The following is an 18,230-nucleotide window of genomic DNA, read 5'->3' as shown; positions in this document are numbered from 1 at the left end:
TTTTGCTGAGTCTTGCGTGTCATATATAACTTAAATCGACGCACAAGTCATCTCTTAGCGAATGTGGCTTCATGAAGTTGAGAGTCCCACAGACTATAAATGCATCCACTAAAGACAACCAGGCTTTCTCCCAAAATAATGGTGAATTGACGTCTACGCAGTATCTTCCTGCAGCAAATTTCCTCTCAGTTGTTTATGACTCATGGTCCTTTTTTTACATTCACAGTTTCATAGGAATTGGTCAATATTGTTTGACATTGATCACGGTCAGGCTTGGTTGTTCATCCCAGAGTTTAGACAAGGGTCAGAAGACACAGTCTTTTTTTTTTTTTTTTGATTGGCAGAGTTTTCGCTTTCCTTTTCAGGACGTGCCATTCAATTCAAAAAGGACTCAACCGGGCCATCTTGTGTTACTACTGCCTCGTCTTCTCTTTCTTGGTGATCTTTGCAACTGTCCATGCTGTACCACTGCTTATGTCCTCCTCCTCCTTCTGTTAAAATCTGACGATGAATTTTGCTTCCATCAGTTTATTTTTCCATGGCCAAAGAGCCTACGGGTTTAATTGGAGGGAGGATGTTCTACAAGTCACTGCCCTGGCCCACTTGGTCCAAATGAAAGAAGCCGTCATTGAAAGGGCTGTGGGCGCTGACTTGTAAAAAGGAGGATCATGCTTCAGCTGTTTGCATGACCTGGGCACACAGCAAGTTACCAGTGGCCGAGCAGGAATGAAGGTCAAGATTGGCCAACCCTGAAACAAAGGCTGAGATGGGAGGCCTTGGAGATGCTCAGCCTCTTGACGTGCTTGTTACACACACCTGCTGGGTTATAATTATGTAGCTTAAAAACAGGCTAGAAGGGAGAAGATTTGCTATTAAGAAGAGAGACTGATCAAAGCCAAAGGCTATTTTGAAAAAAATGTTCATCCAAGACCCACAAGCCGAAGCTTTCTGTCCTTTCCATATGAGGTCTATTAACTGTAGCCCAGGAATGGTGGGGACGATGTTTCTCATACCTGCCAGAACTCCCAGCAAGTGCTCTTCGTGTATTTTGGCTCTAAGCCTTTTGCCAGTCATGGGGATGAGGTGTTTTCAGTCTTTGTCTTTGCAGAGCAAGAATTTGGGAAGCAATCCATAGCCTGTCTTTGGTTTCCAGAATCCGTTTGCTGTGTGACCTTGGACATGTTGTTTAATCTCTCTTTAAACTCCGTCTCTTCATCTGTACCACGGTCATGCCACTGACGGCCTACGGTGTCTGTAAGAATTACATGAGATAATATTCAGCACTGTGCCCAATACACAGTCATCTCTACGCAGCTGGCTGTTTTTCGCTGGTAGTCATAGAGAAAAACAATTTAAAAAGGTATGAGAAATACTCTTGGTTAGAGATGGATCCCACATTGCTACAGACTCAGAGCCTTGGTGTTCTTTTTTTTTTCTTTTTTTTTCCTTTAAGCCTTGGTGTTCTAAGAGTCCCAGCTCAGATTTTCTGTTTTCAGAGGCTCTTAAGCACTCTGCACGGATTTATTAACTGTAGTGCCCTAAGGCATGAGGCAAATTAAGAGAAATTTAAAATTCTGAGTAACAAACCACAAAAATTCAGAGTATTAAAAATTCAGAGCACAAGCAATTTTTTTTTTCCTTTTAATTCTCCCTTTATGCATGAAATGTGTCATTGCAAACGCTTATGGAATGTGAAAACATACCGGAACTCAGCTTAATTACAAACCATAGGACATTTGAACTTAAAAACCGTGAAGTTTTATATTTAAAAAAAAAAAATGCAAGCTTGTGTTCCTACTAGGTTTTTATTGCTCATTCGGTATTTCAAGGAAAAATGTCATTTCTTCACAAAGAGGTAGAGAGGGTCAGTGGGTAAGTGAAACCTTGATGTATGTCGTGACTGATTTGTAGCCCTCCAGCAAGTTATTTGACCTGGGAAAACCAGACCCTTTCCAAGTTGGGAGAAGTAAAAAAGGCAGGCCAGCCAAGGTGTCACCAGCAAACCTTAGTGGGATAAAATGCCTTTCAAGATCAGTATCTTGGTGTATTATAACTGCTAACCAAGTCATCACCTTGGGGCATTTCAGGGTGGGGAAAATGTTCTTAGCCTTCTGTTAACTGATTTTTTTTTTAAACTATTGGAATTCCCAAATGCCTGGAGCCAGATGAATTAAGTCACAAGCAGAGGAGTCTTCCTGTTTCCTCGTCCGTCATGAAAGTATAGGGTTCGTTTCATTGAAACTTAGCACTTACTTTTATAAGCTCGGCCATCTTGACATTGCTCACCACTCCTTGTTTTTCCATCACCTGCTGCCCCCTCACCAGGGAGCCCGATGGGGCTGGTGCTTCTAACACTGCTTAAATTCTGGATGAGCGTAGCTGCAGAAGGAGGCACATGGGCTGTCCAGTCACACTTTCTGTCGGTACATAATAAAGTATGGTGTGGAAGAAAAGAATGGAATTAGAGAATGTCAACTGGAGACCGGTCCATCCTGTTTGTGAAGTGTCTAATTAAGCTCCAGCCACACCAATAATCAATCTGATTGTTAAAGTCTTCTGCAGAGTCTGTGGGAGGAGAGCTCAAATCCTACATGGGTTTGAAATAAGAAACCAGTCCTGTAGTCCTGCTTACCGGTTGGCTGACCTGGAGCTGTCACTCAGCCTTGCTGGGTCTTTATTTCCTCAGCTTTCGAATTCCAATAATTCAATCTACTCTATCTACCTCAGAGATCATTGCGAGGACCCAGTGGGTTGGTGAATTCTTTTCCCAAGCAGATTTTGTTTTCCTTCCTACCGTATTCTGATTTATGGAACACCACAGATATTTTTCTTCCCCTCCTGTAAGCTCATCACAGGATTTTAAGCAGTTCTTCTAAGACAAGGAACTCTCAGAGAATCGGTTGGGCATTGGTGAGTCTCCATTTCCATTTCACAACCGGCAAGCAGAAGGAAAGAATTCAAGGCAAGCAGCCTGATTAGTCATAAAGTCTAATTGTAAGGAAGGCTGGGAAGGGTAGTCTTTAGGTGGGTGGCCATGGGCAAAGCCGTAACTCAGGGTGTTTGTTACTAAAAGGAAGGAAGGAGAAAAGATCCTGTGGGTGATAAGTAGTTTCTTTCACACTGTGTTTGTTTTCTCTGAAGTCTTTTAGGGGGATGGTCAGTGAGAAACTAATGAGTGAGCAAAGAAATAAAACAAGATGATAAATTTTGGATAGTTTCTGGTGGAAACCAAATGGAGGGACAATAATGGGATGGGTGTGGAACACCCAGTGGGTTCAGGGAAGGCCATTGAGAAAGGTGACATTTAAGCTGGGTCCTGAAGAGTGAGAAGGAGTCAGGCTGTGAAGAATGGGTTGGCACATTCTAGTCAGAAAAGAGTGTATGCTGAGGGGAAGGAGGTAGGCACATCATAAAACTGAGAAGAGACCGCCAAAGCTAGAGCTTAAAGGCTGAGAGTTTTCTCTGTAGAAACAGAAGATGATGTGTGAAGAAGAGGAAGTGGCTGCTGGACAGGCAAAACCATTCAGTTTCATTATTTAATCTACTAGTTTGTATTTGCAGGCATTTGCCAAATGGCTGAATTGTTGACACATACAGGGAAATGAAAGATAGCACGTTAATAGGATTGACTTGTCCAAATGCCAATTTGGACATTTATCTATAATAAGTAGATAAAGCATTGTCAAGAAAAATGTTCTAGGAAGGGACATAAACAGTATAAGCTTGTTGGCTTTGTAGTTAGGACTGAAATTGGTTTGGTTTTAATTCATTCATCCTTAGGGAGCAAATTTCTAACAAGAGAGTACAGTTTTCCCCAGTTTTACAATTTAACAACAACAACAAAAATGTTTTGAGCCCATTTACAAGGACCCTGAGCCTAGTACTTTATAGTCTTTATTCCATTTAAGGAAAAGAGAAGTTCCTGTCATTAAGGACCTGACAGCCCATCTGGAAAGACAGAAATATATTCAAAGTTAGGGGTTTTCCTGAAATATTTAATAACTGGGCTGGACACCAAGCTGTGAGAAGGGATGCCAGTTGTAAACACCCAAATGAGCCGTGCAGGTGGCCCTCAGCAGCAGGTCGGCCCTGGTCGAACTGAATGTGTGGAGGGGAGCGCTCTACTGCAAGTATTAATAGGAAGTCATTAGGTTGGCCCTGGAAGGTTCCAGATTTGGCCACAGTGGCAGTCTGGGAAGATCACATCCCCTTGGATGGTCAGAGTTTTATATTACGCATTTCCCGATGACCAGAACTTCATCTGAACTCTTTCTATAATACGCCGAGTGTTGTACTCCTTGCATTTAAGATGTGATGTTTCATGTATGGAAGGTTATGATATCACATCTCAAAAGGTAATTTTCGCTACCCAAGTGCATCCCATTTGGGTATAGCATTTTTGTTCGGCTCACCTGACTGTGTTAGCATGGCCTCTTCTAGTCTGTTGGGTGGTGTTCAGTCCCTCTGGTGGGTAACATCTGCATTTAGAAAATCGGAAGAACCATTTCCTGTGGGGATTGCCTAACCGAGAAAAATAGGACCCCGGCTTTCATTATTTTGGAGCAAACATTTTATCTTCTACATCAACACACTCCACCTACCAAAGCATAGGTATATCACCAAAATGTATTCTCTGAATCAGGCTTTCTCAGTCTCTGCACTGTTGACATTTGGGGCCAGATAATTTTGTTCCCAGCATGGCCTGATAGTCAGTAACGTCCCTGGATTCTGCCCACCAGCTGCCCAGAACACCCATGCCTGCAGTGTGACCGCCAGAAATGTCTCCAGACACCGCCAAGTGACCCAAGGGTCGTGGATGAGGAGGGAGTGATGTAAATATCGCGGGCTGAGATATTTACCACTAGTGCAAATACAATTTGAGGGTCCCAGAGTCCTTTTCTGCAAATGGCTGTTATAACTGCTGGGTTGTTGTTTTGTTTTTTTTTTTTTTTTTTCCTTGTGAGGTTGATTTGAGAATTATGCCATGTGTTTGTTAAAAGTAACAAATTTTGGGCACCTGGGTGGCTCAGTGGGTTAAGCCTCTGCCTTCGGCTCGGGTCATGATCTCGGGGTCCTGGGATCGAGCCCTGCATGGGGCTCTCTGTTCAGCGGGGAGCCTGCTTCCCCCTCTCTCTCTGCCTGCCTCTCTGCCTACTTGTGATCTCTCTCTGTCAAATAAATAAATAAAATCTTAAAAAAAAAAAAAAGTAACAAATCTCCATCGAGTCCTCTTCCCAGAAGAGTGAGGCAGGATGGTGTGCTTTGGTTAGGTCCTGGGATTTGGGGAGCCCGGTTGTGGCTGGTTGTGAATAACAGATCTGCTTCCATTTAGCTTCGGGACCTTGGATGATGTATGTAAACCTCTCTGAGCGTCGGTGGTCTGTCTCACAAAATGAGGCTCTAAGTAGTAACCCCCAGTATACTGGGGGTTACTCACTCTCAGGCACAGAAGCATTGGATGGATAGAAGTGGTCAGTCTGGCTTTCTAAAAGCCTGTGATCCTGCAAAATTCTGTCTTTGTGGGACTCCAGAAGGCAAAACACATCCACTAGCTTGATCATGAGTACTAACAGTACATTCATCAAGTATAACTTCTTTTAAAATGAAAAAAAGCATAAATCAATAATAGAATGATTTGGTTTTGCTTCCAGTTACAGCAAGGGATCACCCGACGTGAGTCACTGTTTGAGGTACAGTCATAGAGTACAGCTGTGACTATCCCAAATGTAGTCATTTCCAGGTGAACTTGCAGTTAAATGATTAACCTATATTATAAGTGCTATTAAAAAAAAAAAGAAAAGCCTATGATGATGCCTTCCCCATCCTGGCATGGTGTTATAGCTTTGGGTGACCCCTAATATTGATTTAAGATTCAAAAAGACAGTTTGATCCTTTCTGTCCAAGGTTTTCCCTCGGTCTTTTATTACCCCAGGAGGTCCCCTCCCCTCACCCCCAGCCTGTGGCAGGTGCACACTCCTCAGCACTGTTGCACATGCCAGGGCACGTTCCTTTTTCTGGGTACCCCAGACAGGAGGGAGCTTGCTACCACGGGTCTCTGTGTGGGCATGCCCTTGACCCGCCCCTCCCTCCCTCCACTCTGACCTCCGTGATAAAGGAACTGTGAGCAGATTTCCTACCCAGAGGGTGTATCAGGAAACCGCCAATGAAATCAACAGAAATACAGCAGTTTTTACACGGGCTGAAACTCACGGAGTTGGAAACCCGATGTGTCAGTGGAAAGACAGAGGTGGGAACCAGACAGCTCTTTCTACTTCTGTTTCTCCTATTACGTGGCTGTCCTCCATCCTCACAAAGAGATGATATAACATTGGGGACTTGGATGGAGCATCCTTCATAACAGTTACAACTAGCCTTATCACTTACCGAATGTTCGTTCTAAACCAGACACTGGGCTAAGTGCTTCATAAACATAACCTCACTGACCCCTTGCAATAACCATCTGAAGCAGGCGTTGCTCCCATTTTGTGGATGAGAATGCTGAGACTCAGAAAAGCTAAGCAACTCCCTTCCACCGCCCCCCAAAAAACAAGTGAGGGAACCAGAATGCAAACCCCTGGTACCCTCCACCATCCACACCCTAGCAGCAACAGTCAGTACGAATTAAGTGTCATTCCAGTTCACTTGGGCTATTACAGACACATCTGTGAAATCACATTTTCCATAAACTTGAGATTTCAGGTGAAGAAATGGCTTTGCCTTTTAGACTTGAAGACTCAGTCTCGTACCATTAACTTCTTTTGCAGACCCAGTTGCCATCGAATTACTTCAAATTCCTTAAATAAACCAGAGCCTTTCACCTTTTAAGTAGGGTCTTTTGCTTGCAGGAAGTCTATTTGCTCTCGATGCAGGGACTTGCTGAATGAAGGCAGAAGCGCTAGTATTTCACTTTTGTAAGTGATAAGAGGGGGATGTGGTGGCTTTCAGAGATCATGTTTCAAGTCCAGCCCTGGTTTTTATGTGTGTGGGAATGGACGCAAAGGAAAACACAGCTGAGCTGCATTGTGGTTCTTCCTGTAGAACCTGTTCATGCCCAGAGTGAGTAAACCCCGGGGTAGAAATGTCTCCCGGAGACAGCCCCCAGTGAAATTTGTGCCTGGATTCAAAGCAACTCATTTCCCAGGAAGTTATCATCGGGATCCATGCTCTGGCCTATTTTAAAAGAATGTGTCTCCCTTCTGGGAAGATCTGCCAGGGAGAACTTTGCCCTCTTTCTCCCTGATCAGAGGGGGGGAAGGAGCGGAACTGGGGAGGTGTCACTCGCTAGAGCTGCTGATGTCAGTAGCGTGTCAGCCGTGGGAGGCTCTCTTTGTGAAACTGAGTTACACCTAGGTGTCTTATGAAACTCCGTTCAGAGCTCACCGGAGCTGCTCTCTGGGAGAGGGAGGTAGAACGAACCTCGGGGTTTTCCTTCACAATTCTGTCCCATTTTTGGAATCTCTGGATGAAAAGAAATGAAAGCGCCCCGTCTACGGACATTTTAGGAAATGGGTATGTAGCTTTAAGCTTTCACTAGTTAAACTCTTTCCACCTGGGTGATTGTTGTGGTTACACTGACTGCATGTGGACCACGAAGGGCTGTGTCCTTAGCATGTGCGGGTTTCTCTGTGTTTGGGGACTGAGGGTCCACTTGGAACACCTTTGTCTCCCAGTTACGCGTGCACGCGGACGTTAAGTTCATGCTGTTCCTTTACGTGAGGTTCACATGTTCGTAAAAAGTCTTGGCTCCTGTACTTTGGGACATGGTTGTGCTTTGCAATTAGACAAGTCAAATTCTCCCCTGAGATTCTCTGAGCATTAATTTCAAACTCCAGCCAAAGTCTACTAATCATCAATAGTGGGACAAGTTCCAAGTTGAGAGAAAAAGCTGAGGCTCAGGCTAGTACAAGGGGGTTGGGAACAAACCCAGAAAATACAGCAGGGCACTCCGTCTCGTGAATGGGCTGCCTTTTACAAATTATTTGATCTTTAAATGCACATTGCTAGCTAACTTCTGTTTCTCCCAACCAATTGGCAGGGGACACCGAGTGCAGCATTAGAATATCAGCGGTGGGAATATGAAAGTCTGTTGACAAAGATTGGAGGCTCTAGCAGAAACCAAGAGGGCAACGGCATATTTACCCCTGTCCTGGTGCTGGGTTTCTGTTACATTTAGGGGAACTCTTTTAGGTGGGAAACTGGTGTCACAGAGAAGCACCCCTGCTTGGGGTTCCGTTTTACTTTCACTTTGCATTCTTTTGAAATTTCATCCTGTGGTTCTACTGAAACGTCCCTTCGACCATATTTCCATTTAAATATGAAGTCAACATCTTTGATCAGAAGGCATGTATTTACTGGAAACTGCGAGGATTTCCTAACTATTTTTTATTTAGTAGAGTTAGAGGAAAAATAATATGCGTGTTCCCCACACTTGCCTGATTACTGTCAGAAAAAGGAATTGAATGGTTTCAGGTTGTTGGTTTGTAAAAGACGCACCATGTATTCGTGCTTTGCCTTAGTGTACCTTCTTGATTATTTGGCGATTAAGCTGAGTTCCAGATTTAGTAAAAATCAGCATTAATGGGGCACCTGGGTGGCTCAGTGGGTTAAAGCCTCTGCATTCGGCTCAGGTCATGATCCCAGGGTCCTGGGATCGAGCCCCACATCGGGCTCTCAGCTCAGCAGGGAGCCTGCTTCCCCCTCTCTCTCTGCTGCCTCTCTGCCTACTTATGATTTCTGTCTGTCAAAGAAATAAATAAAATATTTTTTAAAAATCAGCATTAATTAATGTGGTGCGTCTGTTCTGTGTTCTCAATTTCTTAGTTATTCCAATGGAAACAGCTGGAGAACTTATATTTCCGTGAGAAGAAATTCGCCGTTGAAGTTCACGATCCACGGAGGTGAGGGGGACAGCCTTTTCTTTGTGTGGTCCCAGTGACTATCTCCATAACAATGCTGCTGGGAACATTCATGTGCCAGGCTTTGTGCGGACATGTTTTCATTTCCCCGGGATAGACCTGGGAGGGGAATTGCTGGGTCAGTGGTAACTCTTTAACCTTTGGAGGAACTGCTACAGTTTTTCCACAGAAGCGCCACCATTTTGCATTCCCACCGACAATGGATATGGTTCCCTTTTCTCCACATCCTCCCTAACAGTTATCTTGAGTTGTGTTTTGTTGGTTTTTTAATAGTCATCCTGGTGGCATACAGTGATAGCCCATTTTGGTTTGGATTTGCATTTCCCTCATGACTAACGATGGCTAAGTGTCTTTTCATGTGCTCTTTGGCCACTTGGGTACCTTCTGTAGAGAAATACCTGTTCAGATCCCGTGCTCATTTTTTAATTTGGTATTCCTGGTCACTTCTAAAACAACAGTTGCCAAGTTATAACCACGGATTGAAGTCAGGATTGGAGGCTCTCCGAGCTCGTCACAGGAATTCATTATCAGTCCCCAGTGTTTGCCTTTCAGATATGTTTATGGATGCTTGGAGGTCAGAGGGATGGGGGAAACAGCTGTGACAAAAAGAGGACCAAGAGATAAGCCAGATTCCTACAAAGAACATTAGTACCCTTCTCCCTCCTTCCCCACAGCATCTGCCTACCCGCCCCCCCAACTCCTTTCACCCTCTCCTGACCATCTCTCCTTCTCTTATCTGGTGCATAAGCAGGACACTGGAACAGTGTCAGACTTGTATATTTGCAGACCATATTATCTGCTCAGCCTCTGATGATGTCAGACCCACCCAAGCCTACCTAGATCTGAAATGCTCTTTGACCTTGAGGAAGGTGTTGACACTGCCCTCTCAGTTGGGTTATCTTTGATATATGATCACCTTCATTCCTGACCTCTTGTGATGCTCACACATCCTGTGGTTTTTAAGTAGAAGTTTTTAGTATAGCCCCTAATTTGAGTACTTCTTATCATTTGGGGTATGTGTACATGCATTTTTAAACATGCCAGTTTTACCAAAAAAGAGATTATCTGGTTGTAGTGGGTTTCTTCATAAAAGGAGAAGATCAAATCTTGGCTCCTGTCGGCATCAGAGTGTGGCAGCCAGAAAACAATTAAAAAGATACTTCATGGTCACATTCCTCAGTGGGTACCTTTTGTGGTGTGCTGGGCCAGAGGTGAATGAATTGAATATTTTCCTTAATCTTTCAGGATTTCTGTGTCAAGAAGAACCTTTGGGCAAAGTGGCCTCTTCGTGCAAACGTGGTATGCAAATCCTTCCCTCATCAAGTCCATCTGGGTAATGGCAATTAGTCAGCATCAGTTTTACTTGGACCGGAAGCAAAGCAAAGTAAGTCACTGGAGCATTTCTATAGGAACAGACTTCCCTCCCTCATTTGCTTTCTGTTTCAAGATAAGCTTTCTCAGAAAAGGTGCAAGCACGTGGGTTTCTGTTCTTTGAGTTTTTGCTTTTTAAACTTTCTGACCAACTGTTTTAATTTTTCTTACATCTAAAACAGGCGCATTTTATAGCCTGATCTAGGAGTTGTAAGACGTGCCAACTTTTTGGCAAGTGTGTACATGGACACAGGTGGCGTTCTAAAGTTAATGACTGAACTATATACCATGAGAGAGGGTCATGCGTATTTAAACTTTGTCGATGTAAAGCCTAAGTCTTATATTTTTTTTATTCTTCTGAAGTGTCACTTGGGCATGTAAAAATTCTAAATCGTCCTCTGTGTTAACATACTTATTCCATCGTAACTTAATCATTTTATTCATTTAAAATAGGTTCAGTTGAATGAATTCTGTTTCCATGTTGTATACCTCTTAGGCAAAAATTCCTTCGGCCAGGAGTTTAGATGATATCGCGATGGATTTGACTGAGACAGGAACACCCAGGGTCTCCAAAATGGTGACACTGGAGGCAAAAAGTCAGTTCATCATGGCGAGCAATGGCAGTTTAATCTCCTCAGGTAACGTTTTTGGAAAGTACCAGTGATCTTTACTTTTCACTTTGGTCATAAACTACTTTGGGGGCTGATAAACCACTTTTAAATGCATTTTAGGCCCATTATTTGGGGGAATGAATAAGCCTGTCAAAACCTGCAACATGGGGGCACCTGGGTGGCTCAGTGGGTTAAGCCTCTGCCTTCAGCTCAGGTCATGATCTCAGGGTCCTGGGATCGAGCCCCACATCGGGCTCTCTGCTCAGCGGTGAGCCTGCTTCCCTCTCTCTCTGCCTGCCTCTCTGCCTACCTGTGATCTCTCTCTCTCTCTGTCAAATGAATAAAAAATTTAAAAAAAAAAAAAAAAAAACCTGCAACATGTAGCATAAACCAAAGTTTTAAGAAGTGGAAGGAAAGTTAAATTATAAAGAGTCAGCTTGTATGAACAACACTAGTTACAAAGATAGTGAACGCCTCAGGATTAACATGAAAGGACATTTTCTCCTCATCTGTTCTATCGAGTTCTTCTCCCAATATTTAGTTTTTGATTCAGACAGTTGTCTAATGCTCTACTTAATATATAGTCAAACATGACTACAAGCATCAAACCTCACCCCAACCCCACCTCCCAGTGTGACTGCTGCCCTAAAGCCCTTCCTCCGTAGAAACTCTGCAGTCTCTTATCACTGAGTATACCTAACTTCACTCAAATGAATTCTTCCCATCTAAATCCTATTGTCAGCTCTTAATCTGAGGCACAGAACGTTCCTTTGCCTTGCTTGCCTGCTTTCTACCAGGACATTCTAAACAACTATCTCCAGGAACATCTTACCTTCTCTCCTGCTCAGAAAAATGAAATTCTTCCTTGGGTGTGTCTGAAACATTAAACATTTTATCATTGCTTCTAAAATGACTGAGCCAAAATACAGAGGGTATATATAATTACCAGGCTGCATTGGATGCCCAGAAGCATGAGAAAATGTTCTCCAGTTTCCTTTTATTATGTTCGGAAACAAGGAGAAAAGAAATAAATTATTATTTAATAGCAGGTCAACCTTAAAAGTCCTTTGTCCTTTAAAAAAGGAAGGAAACATGCCTTGTATAAACCTTCCCTGCCCTCCCTTCCAATCCCTCCAGGTTCTCAAGACTCAGAAGTTAGCGAGGAGCAAAAGAGAGAGAAAATCCTGGAGCTCAAGAAGAAGGAAAAGCTCTTGCAGGAAAAGCTCCTGAAAAAAGTCGAGGAGCTTAAGAAGATCTGTTTGCGGGAGGCTGTGAGTGTCTTCTGCTTTGGGGGGACTCGTCACACTGTGTCTGACAATCTGGTGGGTGTCATTTACCCCCTCTTGGTTCTGTCCTGTTTTATAGGAGCTCACCGGCAAAATGCCGAAGGAATATCCCCTGAACGTAGGTGAGAAACCGCCTCAGGTCAGAAGACGTGTAGGCACCGCATTCAAATTGGACGGCAGCCTGCTGGCGAGTGAAGAGGTAGGAGCACCAACGCTGAGCAATTCTATTAACAGGACAGAAAACTTGTTCCTTTGGTTTTTGAGTCCCTGCTGAACCTTGCTATCTTGCCACTTGAAAGTGATGTAGTAGACCAAACTGAATTCTTCCTTTCATGCACAGTCCAATTACGGTTGAGTTCTTTCTCACTACTTTACTCCTCCCAGGCATAGAGAGCGTTAAACAAACCCCAAATGTTTATAAACTGAGAACCTTGACCATAAGAATGAAGAACTCCAGCATTAGACGCTTCCACGTAAAACAGAGAAACCTTTGACAAATACGTTTGCCCTTTCTGGTGTGTCATTTTTCAGATCTCAGTTCCTCATCCATAAAATGAGGGTCATCTTCGTTCTTCCTGCTAACGGATACAGGGTGTCATAAATGACATAATACACGGGCAGCATTCAGGTATAATAAAGTTCTAGTATAGGGTGAACTTTTTCATTTGCGTATCATCAGATCGTAGGGCCCTACTCCTGTTTCTTACCCAGATTTAGCCATCATGGCTGTAGAAAATGATAGCAGTTTCCATCCATAGTAGAGTGAGCTTTGCAAATTTTTAAAAAGCTGTCTTTACTTACTTTAGAGAGAGCACCTGCATGAGCAGGGGGAGGGGCAGAGAGACAGGGAGAGAATCTCATATAGACTCCTCGCTGAGCACAGAGCCCGACACAGGACTCTGTCCTATGACCCTGAGACTGTGACCTGAGCCAAAATCAAGAGTCAGACTCTCAACTGACTGAGCCACACAGGCACCCCTGAGCTCTGAAACTTACTGAGTATACCCAGTCCTGAACTAAGCAGTGCACACGTATTATCTCATTTAAACTTTGCCATATTTTTACAAGGTAGATATTCTCTCCATTTGAAATGGAGATGCAGAATGAAAAAAAGCCTGCAGCACTAAGAAATTAAGCATGTTGGGGCGCCTGGGTGGCTAAGTGGGTTAAAGCCTCTGCCTTCGGCTCAGGTCATGATCCCAGGGTCCCGGGATCGAGCCCCGCATCGGGCTCTCTGCTCAGGAGGGAGCCTGCTTCCCCCTCTCTCTATGCCTGCCTCTCTGCCTACTTGTGATCTTTGTCTGTAGAATAAATAAATAAAATCTTTAAAAAACAAAAAAAATTAAGCATGTTTCCAGGGTCACTCAAGAGTGAACCACCAGAAAGAGAAATCAAACCCAAATGTATCTGTCTCTAAAGCTAAGCATATAAATACAACCTTCTGTGTCTGTGAATCTTGGCTTAGGAATGGGAATCTCTCCTTGAAAAATATAATTGTCACCTGACCCACTACATGAAGGAAAGGCCATTCCCTTCTTTAAAAGGAAAACAGTAAGTGTAAGTAAGTGGATGAGGGAGGTCTGGTCTTCTAGAAAAGTGTTGGAAGATGCCTGTGCCGTCAACTTAGGAAGGTTTTATTCTCAAAGAGCTTCTGATCTGAGAATGTACAAGAACTGGTATCATTGTCTAAATGCAGGATCCTGCTTTGCAAGACCTGGAGAGCAATTTCCTCATACAGCAAAAGCTAGTCGAAGCTGCGAAGAAACTTGCCAACGAACCAGACCTTTGTAAAACCGTGAAGAAAAAACGAAAGCAAGATTACACAGAGGCAGTGAAGAAGCTTCAGGAGATTGAAAACGCAATAAATGAATATCGAATCAGATGTGGAAAGAAGCCCAGCCAGAAAGCCACAGTTATTTTACCAGGTTCGTAATAAGTAAGGTTTTTCCGGTCACATATGATGGTAGTAGCATTTCCAAGTTCATTGGGTGAGAGAGACAAGAAAGGACTGGTTTTAAAAGTAAGTTTCTTAGGGGGAAAATGGTTTGGGATGTCAGTCTTGCAAGTGGGTAAACGTGGTTTTCACGGACATTCTCACTATGGTAATACTACACTATTGCGTTGCTTTCATTTGCGGTTTGAAGGCACATTCATAGCAGTATTGGTTCATAATCCCCTTTTACTGGCCTGACGTCGTTGCAGGAAATAGAGTTGGCAGCACAGAGTAGTAAAGAGAGTTGGGCCTACCCAGCCGTTTCTCAAAGGGTTTTAACGCAGGGACATAACATTTGTTGAAGGGCCTATCCAACATTTGTGAAAAGAGCTCTTACAGTTCCTGTCAGTTGTGGAGGTTATTTAAAGCTCGGGACAAATGTTGTGATAGGAAACACGAAATGCAGAAAGCGGGGTATTCGATCATAACCACAACATGACCCCGACATCATGTGAAGATGGACCTACAACAACTCGTTGGGAAATATTTCAAAATGCTAGTAGTTGTGGTATTTCGAATAACTTGTTTTTCTTCTATTTTCAAAATTCTCAACATTATATCCTTAAGACTTTCATAATCAGAAAAAAAAAGTACACTGAAAATCTCATTTAAGTCCATTTCAGGTTCACTTGGCCTTACTTTATCAGCATGGTTTTCAGCCTTGATCGCTGGTTGAACTATGATTAGATTTCCTTGATCCCAAGACTGTTTTTTTTCACATTTAAACATCTGTGAAATTTGAATAATTTTACACTAGATGGTGTGTTACAGTTACAATTGCCAATACTTTTTCTCGTTTTACTGAGACATAAAATAATTATGTCAGATTGGATGAAATGTGGTGACTAGGTTTGGCGTATACTCGGGTTTGGGGAGGTATGGTTTATAAAGCAGAGATAACAGCTTTTTGGAAAGGGACGAACACTTGTTCATCCACTACAGCTGGAGAATTTAGGATGGCTTCGAATCCAAATGAGACGTCCAGTTGGCTTTGGAGGTGGTTCCGTTCTGGACCTACGGAGACGGGTGATTAGCGATGTACTTAACTTTCATAACCATTTGTTGTGGCCCATTCATCTGCAAACTGTGCAAGATTCAAGTGATCTCCTTTACAATGAGTGACATTTGGGCAGCAAATGGTGCCATGGTTGAGATATATGGGGTAGATTTTTTTTTAAGTGTGCCTGACAGCTGACTACGCTGGCACCTTGCCTTCAGACTCTACTGTGTGTACAGTTAAGAGATCGTCTGCCTGGCTCTGGTGGAGATTGCCATTTGAGATCAGATGGGCGAGATTTCCTTCATGATGGCATCGAAGCCTACCTCGCCAGGACCTGACCCTGGGTGTGGAATGATTTGCCAAGGCAGATGTGCACATCTGAGTTGCCTCCTGTTGCTACATACATTTTTTTTTTAACATTGGATGGGTAGCACTAATACTTAGGAACATTATGGGTATTTCCAACCACCAGAATGCTGTGTCTAGGTAATAAAAGCAATAACTATATTATTTATAGGCTCAACAATAGCTATAATATTTATTGAGCATCTGTCCTGTTCAAGGAGCTGGGCTAAGGGCTTGACATCTGTTATTTTAATCACCTTAGCACTGCATACTAGGTAGTGAGGCCAAGAGGAGTGAAGTCATTTGTCCAAGGTCTCACAGCTAGTAAGTGTCAAAATCAAGATGGGAACCCAGGTCTATCTAATTCAGGAGTTCTCAACCAAGAGCACTTTTGCACCCCCAGGGGATGTTTGGCAATATCCTCAGACATTTTTGGTTGTCGATATGGGGCGTGGCGGAGCTGCTGTTTGACAGCTGTTGGAGGCTGGAGATCCTACAATGTAAAGGACAGCTCCCCCCAGCAAAGATGGTCCAGTCCAAAATGTCAGTAGTGCCACATGAGAAACCCGGGTCTAACTGAAGTGCTCGTGCACCACCAAGTGTTCACCTATTAAAAAAAGGCCCTTGTCTTCAGGGAGGGGTCGAAAAATAATTTATACTAACAGCAGTTATTTTCAACCCTCATTTTCAAATGAGGGTTCAACTGTATTTTGCATAACATTTCACATTTATGACATGAATGGCGTAATTTTTCTTTCCAGTTTATTGGTCGTAAGCTCTCAATGTATAAGGTAAAGTTTTCATGCCATGTAGAAGCTAGATTGAAAATAAATTGAAAACAAAAACTGCATTGAAATCAGTTCCATTTCTCTTAAAGATTTTATTTATTTGTTTATTTATTTAGAGAGTGCATGAGTGGGGGAGGGACAGAGAGTGAGGAAGAGAGAATCTCAAGCAGACTCTGCTGAGAGTGGAGCCCAGTGTGGGGCTTGATCTCACAACCCTGGGACTCCCATGACTGAGCCAAAATCAGGAGTCAGATGCTTAACTGACTGAGCCACCCAAGAGCCCCTAAATCTGTTCCATTTTAGGAAAAAGTCCAGTGTCAGGGCACCTGGGTGACTCAGTCATTAAGCATCTGCCTTTGGCTCAGGACATGATCCCGGGGTCGTGGGATCAAGTCCCACATCCGGCTCCCTGCTCAGCAGAAAGCCTGCTTCCCCTCCCACTCCCCCTGCTTCTATTCTTTTTTTTTTTTTTTTTTAATATTTTATTTATTTATTTATTTGACAGATCACAAGTAGGCAGAGAGGCAGGCAGAGAGAGAGAGAGGAGGAAGCAGGTCCCTGCTGAGCAGAGAGCCCGATGCGGGGCTCGATCCCAGGACCCTGGGATCATGACCTGAGCCGAAGGCAGAGGCCCAACCCGCTGAGCCACCCAGGCGCCCCCCCTGCTTCTATTCTCTCTCTTGCTGTCTCTCTCTCTCCCTGTCAAATAAATAAATAAAATCTTAAAAAAATAAAAAATAAAAGAAATAGTCCAGTATTATATTTGTACAATTCTAAGATGTTTATATCTTTACTAGTAAATGATTCCATTCTTATTATTCTTAATGCACTATAATTATTTATACTTACTAAATAAAAATAAGATGCACTGTATTGAGAAATGCTTTATGAAATTCACTGTAGGTGTATAAATGCCCAGATATTCTAAAGGCACTTACTTTTATTCACAGAAGACATAATCCCATCGGAGAGCAGCTCCTTGTCTGACACTACCACCTATGATGATTGTGAGTAGCTCTTCTTTTTCATTTTCAAATGTCATATGTTCTGAAATATTAAGACAATTTCTTGAAGTAAAGCCTATGTGTTATTCTTTTGGGAAAAGTAGAATGAACTAACGTTTATACAGAATGGTTGGGGAAGGGAGATTATGATGAGCTTCTACTGAGGTTAACTCAGCATTAAACACAGTACCATACAGACCACTTGAACTTAGGAAATCAGAATACTATTATGCAACTAAGTCAGTCTATCAATAAGGGTTTGTGAGCCTCTATAGAACTTTTTTAATTAGCATTCTTAGTTATTTACTTTTTTCTTTCCTTTTTTTTTTTTTTACTTTTAAGTAGGCTCCCCACCCAAGGTGGGGCTTGAATTCAGGACCCCGAGATCAAGAGTCATATGCTCTACTGACTGAGCCAGCCAGGCACCCCTCTGTAGGATTTTTTTTAAATGTTTTCTCTTGAAGTAATTACAGGTTCATGGGGATTTGTATAGATATTCAGAGCCTTTCATGCAACTTTCCCAAGTTTTCTTTCCCAAGATTTCCCAGGTGAATCTTCTATATTTGGAGTCTTATCTCAAACTGTAAAATATAGTGTAGACTTTGATTATCCCTGTATTCTGGATGGCTAGGAGTTTATTTTCCTTAGGAAGAAATTGGGTTACATGTCATTGTATTGGTTTCCTAGAGGAAGGCCACATGTTTTGATGGCCTGTGTTTGTTCAGCACATTTGATGATGGAATGGATTTCATATTGAATAGGAAAGTGCTTCCTTGTAATCCCTGGCGCTTAAGCAGAGGAGTGACTGTCTGATATGATGTAAAGAATTCTGGGAAGCCACTAACCCATATGGCTTTATCTCCCCCATCCCCACCCCACCCCAAGTTTGATGGTGCATCAGACTCCACCACTCCAAA

At 43.0% G+C, this 18,230-nt stretch overlaps 1 protein-coding gene across 1 annotated transcript in view; it reads left to right on the top strand.

Moving 5' to 3' along the window:
• The window catches only part of LOC111143974 (FERM domain containing 4B), a 174,354-nt gene that overhangs the window by 141,609 nt on the left and 14,515 nt on the right, over positions 1–18,230 (top strand). The window contains exons 12-18 of the mRNA XM_022498014.1: positions 8,821–8,897; positions 10,161–10,299; positions 10,783–10,924; positions 12,035–12,168; positions 12,263–12,382; positions 13,880–14,108; positions 17,260–17,316. Coding sequence (XP_022353722.1) covers positions 8,821–8,897; positions 10,161–10,299; positions 10,783–10,924; positions 12,035–12,168; positions 12,263–12,382; positions 13,880–14,108; positions 17,260–17,316 — 898 coding nt within the window. The remainder of the gene's footprint in view (positions 1–8,820; positions 8,898–10,160; positions 10,300–10,782; positions 10,925–12,034; positions 12,169–12,262; positions 12,383–13,879; positions 14,109–17,259; positions 17,317–18,230) is intronic.

This window comes from Enhydra lutris, unplaced genomic scaffold, assembly GCF_002288905.1.
Source record: "Enhydra lutris kenyoni isolate GAN:26980312 unplaced genomic scaffold, ASM228890v2 scaffoldscaffold10, whole genome shotgun sequence".
Classification (NCBI taxonomy): domain Eukaryota; kingdom Metazoa; phylum Chordata; class Mammalia; order Carnivora; family Mustelidae; genus Enhydra; species Enhydra lutris.
The sequence above is the reverse complement of the archived record's forward strand: the minus strand, read 5'-3'. Positions and strand labels throughout refer to the sequence as shown.